The sequence below is a fragment of the Centrocercus urophasianus genome, unplaced genomic scaffold (assembly GCF_019232065.1).
Source record: "Centrocercus urophasianus isolate 14NV4802_14NV808 unplaced genomic scaffold, USGS_Curo_1.0 seq_133, whole genome shotgun sequence".
Classification (NCBI taxonomy): domain Eukaryota; kingdom Metazoa; phylum Chordata; class Aves; order Galliformes; family Phasianidae; genus Centrocercus; species Centrocercus urophasianus.
Window position 1 is genome coordinate 15580 of NW_024884509.1, and position 8954 is coordinate 24533.

The window sequence follows — 8954 nt, forward strand, 5'->3', positions numbered from 1 at the left end:
CCCTTGCACAAAGTCATCCCTATCATATTTTAAACACTGTTTCATACACCTTTCCCTATAGTTCCATGCATCCTCCCTCCTTGTCCCAATGATATGTGGGACGTAAAAGGATTAGAAAAAAAGCAACCCTTCTTGTAAGCAAGGGGAGGATCAGCCAAAAGCCGAGGAGGCACAGCAGCACATCCACTGCTCCAGATGTGACTTATCCATTGGAAATCCCATAATAAACCCCTCCTGCCCTCGGGCTGTGTGCTGGGGAGCATGGGCTGAGTGCTCCACGTTTGGCACTGGAAAAGATCCCTTCTTGGGTCAGGGCTGGAATGGCCACAGGGAGCAGGGATGCGCTGTGGACGGGAAGCGACCTCCCCTCAGCTCCATTTATGGCACCTGACTCATTACAAGAAAACTGCTCTCAGGCTAAAAATAGGTTATCTGCATTCTTTTTTCTTCTCTGTATTTCCTTTCCTTCAGCCACTTCCACTATTAGCAACCAGTGATTCACATCGTACCCGAGCATCACCTTCTGAAAAGCCTTTTTGCTCTGATTATCAAATCCATCTCCCACCTGCTCATCTGTTTGCATATCACAGAAGGAGTAAAACCCTGTAACAGCAGCGCTGAAGAAAATAAATATTTTTATTTCCGAGAGCGATAAACAACCAAACTCCAGCTAAATATTTACCCACAGCAACAGCAGCTGATGGGTGAAGGCTGAGACCCAATGGAATCACCCAACAGCTCTCGGGAGCCCAGCTCAACCTCCTCACCTGCTGGTGATGGGGCTCACTGGGGGCTCACATGGAGCATTTACCCCCAGAGCTGTTCTGTGTGCCCTGCTTGCAGTGAAGCAACATTTTCTCCCTGCGTTAGAGCTGCCCATGGGAGCACATGGTGCAGTTGGCCGGTGGGAGCTGTGTGGGGCTGCAGCTTTCCCAGCCTAGGGCCCAACCTACAGCAGAGAAACACCCCAAAATATTTAAATGAGTGAATGCAAGCGTCATGGAACCCGGTGCCATCACTTCTGGGGGCAAAGCGAGACCGCATCCGGCGCCCAGTCAGTGAGCACTGCTGCACCAGCTGCAGTCAAACATCCACCAAAAATGCTCCAGAAACATCCCTGACCTCTGCAGAGCATCCCATCCATCTGCTCTGTGCCCCGAAGGCAGGACGGACACACGGAGGTCTCTGCACCCCAGGTAACACCCAATGGGCACCCAACGTGCCGCGCTCCATGTGGTGCTGGGCAGCACAGGGCTGTGCTGGGGCTGTGCTGTGCTGAGCTCTACAGCTAAAACTGAGTGCTGAGGTCAGGCAGGAATAGGTTTGAAGTCATCTGGGGCAACGCCGTGGGTTTGCTTACCTTCAGATTGAGCGCAGACATCTTGCACTCGCAGCTCAACCAGCCAAGTGCTCTACAAACCTTGAGTGCAATGGGGCATCTTGCTATAGATGGGGTTAATACCCTGGGGGTGGGCAGGAGGGGGCTCACGGCCCCTGAGACACCAAAAAAGTACATGTGCTGCAGCCCTTATCTGCAAAATAGGTATTTCAAGGCGCATCTGTGCGTAATCTCTTCCATCTCAATGCACCCCAGCAAAGAAGCTGCCTGCTGCTGGTGTTTGGGTTTGGGTCCTGCTTTGCTGTTTCCTTCTAAGCAGTTCAATTCTCAGATTGCTATCTGCTGCTGCAGCAATCTCCTGCACCAAAATAGGAAATGAGCCACTCAAACGGCGGCCATTTGAGGAGGATATTTGGGGTGAGCTCAGATCAATAAGGAAGGGGGAAAGTCCTGGCAAGACATGGACTCCTAGCTCAGCAGGTGCCCAAGGGTTGGGTAAGTGGAACGGTGCAGGGGAACGATGCCATTCTGATGCTTTACTCTTGGAAATACATCTTTGGGCTTTTGGCCCATGGGATGGATGGGCCTTGGCTCTGTCGATCTGCGTTTATCACTCACATCATTATGGCTCCTTTAATCACCGTCTCTAAGCTTTAGCTGAAGATACCTCTGCACGAATACTGAGGGTATTTTTTTGCGAGTGAGCACTCACGAAATGAAGGCTCTTGATTGCTGTCCTTCATTATAAATCCCCAAGCAGTACAGCCAAAAATTGCAAGCCAAGGAGCCCGCTTCAGGCACACGTATTATCTGCCGTGCTTTAAGTCCTGACAGCTTCAGCAGGACTGAGGCACTCACCTACAATGAAATCCGAGGTGTTTCAAGCGCAGTTAAAGGGAAGTGCACGCCTCCATTTGCAATGGGATTGGAGCAAATGATTTCCTGCAGCACTTGGAAAATCCTCTCCCAGGTGCCCGGCGGGCGGCAGTGAAGCATCAAGCACAGCTTTGCCTGTTGGTTACTTTCTCCTACGATTTATTTTTGCCTCCAGATGAGAGTTATTGAGTATTTTTTTGCGGATTAAAAGAAAAAAAAAAAAGAAGTGAAGAAATGTGAAAGAGGATTAAAGCAAGGAGGATGCACTGCAGCTGGCGGCGATGGGGCTGTTATCAGCCCCGAAGCTCCGTGCTGGGAGCAGACAGAGCTGAGGGGATGAGGGCAGGGAAAAGGCTGAGCATAGGGGTGTGTGGGGCTGCCTGTGGCTGTCTGTCTGTCTCCAGGAACCTCAGGGACGTTGCTGGCACCACAGTGACGACGGAGATGGAGCACTGTGAGTGGTGAGTGCTGCACGGCCCCATGGCACAGCTGGGGCTTGGGGTCTGGGCTGAAGGTCGGTGGGAGCCCTCTGCATCACTGCTGCTTGGGGGTTTTCAAAATCCCTTCTTGGGATGGGACCCCAGAATGAAGGGTGTGGAGCCCGGGGCGCTAAGAATGAAAAGCAAAACCAAAACCTCTGCCTGCAAACTATGGGCTGAGCAGACTTGGAGGCCACGTCAGCCAAAGCGACGCCGAAAGATTTCAAATAATTCTGATATTTCTTTCATTTGGGCAAAATCCTTTTCTCCCATTCAGGTGGGTGCCTCTCGCCACCTCAGCTGTGACCCTGCTGCTCAGCTCTCTGCTCCTGCTGCTGCTTTACATCATGCTCAGCAGGAAAATAGGTAACGCACCACCCTGAGCTCCTCCATCAGCCCTCAGCTCAGAAAAGGAAAAGGGATCTGCCCAAAGCCTCAGCATCCCCATCCTCGAGGCACCCCAGCGCCCCAGCACCTTGTCTGGCCCTGATTCTCTCTCCTGCTATGGGGCACTGGGTCTGGGCACCCTTGCAACCATCAGACCCCCCCTGCTCAGCACCGGTGTGGAGCCGTATTGATCGCAGCGCAGCAGAGCAGCCATGCACAGTGATGGAGTTGCACAGCCCAGGATGCAGTGCTGCTCCAAAAACATTTTGTATTATTGCTCTGGTTAGAAGAGCAGTGGGGTTTCCTCGCTGACAGAATCGATTTGCAATATCAGAATCCAGATGGAGCTGTGATTTCCAGCAGGAAAAGAGATGCTGCCCACATCTGCACCCAATGCGTGCTCTGCCGGGCCTGTGGGTCAAAGCAGATCTAACCTTACACATGGGAAGGGTCCCCCATGTGCTGATTTGACTTTGGAGCCTGACATCGCAGAGAACAGAGAGCACACTTCATCAGCTCAGTAATTGAATTGACAGATATTTGCCCACTCCAATACAAAATAATAATTGCTGCTGTGCTACGGCCCGCACCGAGCTGCTGGCTTTGGGGAGCGGAGGGGGGATGAGCTGTGCAGGAAGCTGCAGGGGAGAGAAAGCACCCAAATGGCACTGGAGGGATGCGGGGGGGGAGGCTGCAGCCGGCTTAGAGCTGCAGCAAAGGGCTGATCCCCCTCCCCACTATTGCAGACAGGCACTGCTGCAGCGCACAGGTGAGCAGTGGTCCCACAGCACAGCCCCAGCAACCACCCATCTCTTCAGCTGGAGGGGAAGGGGTGCAGCAACCAAACTATACGGGTAAGGGGGATCCTGCAGCACGGCCATGCATTGCTTTGTGCTTTGTGCTTTGTGCTTTGTGCTTTGTGCAGTTCTTACACAGAGCTGCTCAGTGCTGCTCCTCCGGGTGCCAATGCGGAGCAGGCAGTCTGCAGCCATGCACTGGGTGCAGCAGCTGTGTGCATTTTGGGCCTCTCCTGCTCCCTGTGGGCACTGCTGGTGGGCAGGGGGATGGATGGGGCGGGATCACACTGTGCCATCTGCATTTTCACTTTTCACTTTCGTGTACGCGAGCCTTATTGGGCTGAGAGCATTCCCATGTGTGTGTCACTGCTAACGATGGGGAGCACAGAGGCGGCCGCTTCTGCTGCTCACACTGTTCTCTGATTGCTTTTTCTCCCTGATTACACATTTCTGGGATGCATGTCCCGTTTAGAAGGGAGCAGCGAGACGTCTTCAGAGACCTCAGAGGACTCGGACAGCAGCTCTCTGCACCCACAGGTACGGAGCTGTGCTCCACGGGCAGAGCTCTGCCAAAAGCAATCACAGCTGCTACAGCCGTGGCAGCACGATGAAGGCAAACACACTGAGATGTATTAAAATAACCAGCGGTACAGCTGTAGGTGTTGTCCCCTGCCCCACGCAGTGCTGACAGGGGGATGTCCCCACGGGTAATGGCGGTGCCAGGGCACGGTGTGCTTTTCGGTTCCAGGGCGCCGGCACCCTGAGGTGCTGCTGTGTGACCCAGCACTGTGCCTGCTCCCCTAGGAAAGGAAAACCCGCTCAAAGGAAAACCTCAACTACACATCCGTGCTGTTCCCTGGGAAAGGCTCTGATAGGAACTACGAGAACATGAAGATGGGCGCTGATTACGTCAACGTGGACCCAAAAAAGAAGAAAGCAGAGTTTTGGACCTGCTCCAGCCCTGTGGCATCCAAGTCCATCGAGTACACAGAGGTGAAGCTGTGACACTTCCCTGGGGTCCCACAGCAGCCACCGCTCTGTGCCCAGGTCAGTGCTGGCACAGGGCTGCTGCCATTCCCTGGGATGGTGCAGCTCCCCCAGGGATCTTTCGGGGTCGGAGGCTGTGGGTGTGGGGTGATGTGGGGCTGCCCCACACCTCCCTGTGGGGAAACGCTCCTTCTCAGACTGCCACAAGCTCTGCACGTGTGTGTGAACGCCGTTTTCTCATCTTGTGAAAGCAAATGCTCCCCCAGCGGGATGCGGGTAAGAGAGGGAAATGCAATCATTTCCAAACCATCCCTCCATTGGGCTGACACATCCTGTGAATAATGCTTCCTTCGCTGATCGCTGTCATAAAAACCTTTTAAATACACTCCATCCACCGGCTTCACCCTTTCTGCCCTCACACCGATCCCTCCTCTCTGCACCCCATTTTCCTCTGATGCTGAACCCCCTCAGGGCCCCATCAACCCATCACCTGGCACTGGGGTGGGGGCATTGCCTTTCTCAGCTGCTGGAGATGACTGGGGCTCTAAACCTCCTCTGGATGTGGGAGAAGCAGGATGGGACTACGGCATCTGTGCATGACTAAATCCCTGCATTGCATTTTCCCTGCCCTCCACCTTCCCTGCAGCAAACGTGTGGGGTGCAGGAGGTGATCTTCCCCACCCGAGCTGTGCCCACCCCAGGGTGAGTGTGGCTCCCACCTCAGTTGGAGCTCAGTGTGACTGACCGTGGCTCACCTGGGATGCTGCAGGGACAACAGGAAGAAATCCCATTGCCTCCAGGTCCTGTGCCCTGCAGGTGCTCTGCTCCTCGCTAAATAAGACAAAAGCAGCAGCAGCGATTTGAGAACGGTTCTTTAATGTGCAGCAGCTGTTCAGCAGTGCAGAGCAGCACTGTGCAATGGCTGCTGACTGCAGGAAGAAGAAACCTGGTGGGAGGGAGGCAGGATCTGCCTGGATGAGGTGGAGGTGGGCCAGGGCTCTTCCAGGCATCTCCTCAGTGATGTCTGTGCTGCATTTGGGGTGCTTGTACTACTGCATTGCAGTACTGCAGAGGGGAAATACCTGGTGCAGTGCAATGCTGCAGAGAGCCATGCAATGCAATGCAGTGCAATGCAATGCAGTGCAATGCAACGGTCGTGTCTGCTGCAGCCCTGGGGACATGTGCAGAGCCACAGGGCAGGGGGAAGCCATTTGCATTGGCTGCTCCACCAGCAAAACCATGAGGCTGGGAGACGGCAGTGTGACTGCAAGGAGCTCTCAAGCAGATGTGGCTGCAATGCCTCCTGCTGTGCTCAGACTGCTTTGCTGGCAGCTGTCAAACACCCAAAACTCTCATAAAAGGGTCTTTCTTAAAAGATGCGCTGATGCAGCATCCCCATCAGACATCTGGGTAATGAGCACGAAGGGGAGCAGGGTGGTGGATGGGGATGCATCACAGTGCATGGAGAGGTGAAAGCTGCACATGGTGGTGGGCTGCCTCCGTCTCCTGATGCACACAGCAGATGCAGCGCATGCAGCAGCAAAACCCACGAGGACAAGAAGGCTGGTGATACATTCTGGGTGAAGCACACAGCTCCTGGTGAAACACAATGCTACCAGGAGGGGAGACAGTCCTGCCTGCCATTGTCCACGATGCCACAGCAGCACCACAGCCTACAGTGTGCCCGAATCGGTCACTGCTTCCTCCTCGAGGGGGCTGAGGTTGCTGCCACTGCCCCTGTGCAGGGGGATGCCAGCACTGAGGCCGTGGCTGAGGATGGTGGTCCTCCTGCTGCACAGGCTGCCGGCCGAGCCCTGCCTGCGTGGTGCGGATTTGGGGCAGCCCCATAGGACCAGGCAGCGTGCTGCATCCTGCAGCGGGCGCCCGCTGAAGAACATGTAGATGCAGGGGTTGCAGCAGCTGCTGAGGCTGGCCAGCAGCATGGTGATGGTGAAGGCTGCGTCGGCGGAGTCTGGGGAGGCAAAAGGGGGGGGTGTAAACCTCCACTGGAGTGGGCTCAGGGTGAAGGGGGCTCAGCGTGCAGAGCTCAGGGCTTCTGAGGGGTTCTGTGTGGCTTCAGTGCTGAAAATTCCCTCTTGTTCTACTCCCATCCCATTGCTGGGGTGGCAGCTGGCAGCTTTCAGACCCGCTGCTTCCCTCAGTCTGCTGCCAGAGCAACTCCCAGAGGGCTGGCAGGCTGGGTAATGCCTCAAGCAGGCCAGGAGAGATACTGAAATTAAAAACATATGAAATGAAATCCCAAATCAGCTTCTCCAAGCTCTGCAGCTGGCTCAGCAAAAGCCCAATGGGCACTCAGTGCTCTGTGTGAAAGAGCAGCGATCCTTCCAGAGGGAGGAGGGGGAAAGCTGCACAGATAAAACTCTTCCTGCAGCCACATGGGAGCACAGCAGCTCCTGGAACAAACTCCCAAATGAGGGGAGAGACACATGGCAAAAGGTTTGCATAGCAACTTGATGCCTCCCTACAGCTGCTGGTCAGAAGTCATTGGTTTTCAGTGGGTTTGATGGAGAAAAGCAACGATTTGGCTCCGCTGTGGGGGAGTTAAGCAGTGCTTTGCCAAACAAACAAACAAACAAACAAAAAAACGCCCAAGAAAAGAAGTGAGCTCCTGCTTGTTAAAAACACAAAGGGCTCCTCCCTCATCCCCACCACTACTCACCATCATCAGGAGCATCCTCGTCCCACACCGACCACATCTGCATGCTGAAGAAGGGAGCCCAGCAGGCAACGTAGGCCACTACGATGACAAATGTCATCTTCACCGTGCGGATCTTGGCGCGGGAGATGGTGCGCACGCTGCTGACACGCGAGGGCTGCCCGGAGTGGCACCTTGTGCCCTTCTGACTGCAGTACAGAGCGCTGGGGGAGGCTGCAAGGAACCCTCCTGCCACGGGGACGCAGCTCTGCGTTTTGCCTTTGAGGTTCTTGCAGATCTCACGGCAGATGAGGCCGTAGCAGGCGGTGAGGATGCCGACGGGCAGGAGGAAGATGCACAGCGTGGTCCAGGTGATGTAGGCACGGGCGCCCCATGGGTACCCGAAGTCAGCCCAACAATCCAGCACCCCTGAGCCTGGCTTCACCTCCCGTAGGGAGAAGATGAAGAGTTGGGGGGTGCTGAGCAGGCAGCTGAGCAGCCACGCAGCCCCAACCATGGCGCAGGGCTGGCGGCTGGGCTGGCGCAGGGCGCGCAGCGGGTGGCACACGGCCACGTAGCGATCCAGGGTCATGGCCATCAGCATGTAGGTGGAGGCGAACATGCTGAGCACCTGCAGGTACTTCACCAACCTACAGAGCAGATCCGGCCCTACAAAGCGGTACGTCACCTCCCACAGCATCTGAGGCAGCACCTGGAAGAACGCGACGCCCAGGTCGCTGAGTGCCAGGTGCAGCACAAATTGGTGCATGCGGCTCAGTTTCCTCCCAGGGCGGCACACGGCCAGCAGCACGGCCAGGTTGCCCACGGTGGCCACCAGCAGGATGGCTGCCAGCACCCCCACCTCTGCCCTGGCCAGTTGTTCATCCCGGCCCTGCAGCAGGGTCCGGTTGGGGGTCCCCAATGAGGGTTGAAAGTTCTGCAGCTCTGTGTTGTGCGTGGTCTGACTGCTGTGAGAGCTGTTCCAGTCCCAGCCTGGCTCCATCCCACTCCTCTGTGTGTCCCCCAGCACTGTGGCCGGTTGCCACCTCTGTCCCTGTGCACCCACTCGGCGTGGGTTTCCTGGAGGGGTGCTGCAATCCCGGCTCAGCCTTTGATCTGGGCTGCACTGAGCACCCCTAAATCCTTAAATCTCCCTGCACGGCTCATCTTGCAATCCACCTCTATCCCTCAATCGAAAGAGAGTTCCTCTTCCTTGCTTCCTTTTAGTGCAGCGACGGCAACAGAGGCTGCATCCCTTTGGCCTTTTCCCTCCAGGAGCAGGCAGGACACCAAGAAACCAAGCACACAGAATCCCTGCAGTGAGAACTGCGGGCAGGGATTTATAGTGGGATCCCTCCCTCCCCCCCCCCGCTGCGTCCAGCTGCTGTATTGCTGCAATCAGAGCTGTGATCCCAGACTCTGAGGATCTGTGC

At 55.6% G+C, this 8954-nt stretch overlaps 2 protein-coding genes across 3 annotated transcripts; one reads left to right on the forward strand and one right to left on the reverse strand.

Annotated features, from left to right (window-relative positions):
• The first annotated feature begins 1015 nt into the window (after positions 1-1015).
• RHEX (regulator of hemoglobinization and erythroid cell expansion) lies at positions 1016-5299 on the forward strand. Of its 2 annotated transcripts, XM_042812992.1 has the most exons (6): positions 1016-1191; positions 2616-2676; positions 2972-3060; positions 3828-3935; positions 4351-4415; positions 4683-5299. In XM_042812992.1, the coding sequence occupies exons 2-6, from the start codon at positions 2660-2662 to the stop codon at positions 4881-4883; spliced, it is 480 nt and encodes a 159-aa protein (XP_042668926.1). In that variant the 5' UTR covers positions 1016-1191; positions 2616-2659; the 3' UTR covers positions 4884-5299. The 2 variants fall into 2 exon arrangements, with proteins under 2 accessions (XP_042668926.1, XP_042668927.1); XM_042812993.1 differs by lacking the exon at positions 1016-1191 and having other exon boundaries at positions 2599-2676.
• Positions 5300-6538: 1239 nt separating this feature from the next.
• AVPR1B (arginine vasopressin receptor 1B) lies at positions 6539-8524 on the reverse strand. Its single transcript, XM_042812991.1, has 2 exons — positions 7546-8524; positions 6539-6837 (listed from the first exon to the last, which is right to left on the reverse strand). Exons 1-2 carry the CDS (start codon positions 8522-8524, stop codon positions 6539-6541), a joined length of 1278 nt encoding a protein of 425 aa, XP_042668925.1.
• Positions 8525-8954: the final 430 nt, after the last annotated feature.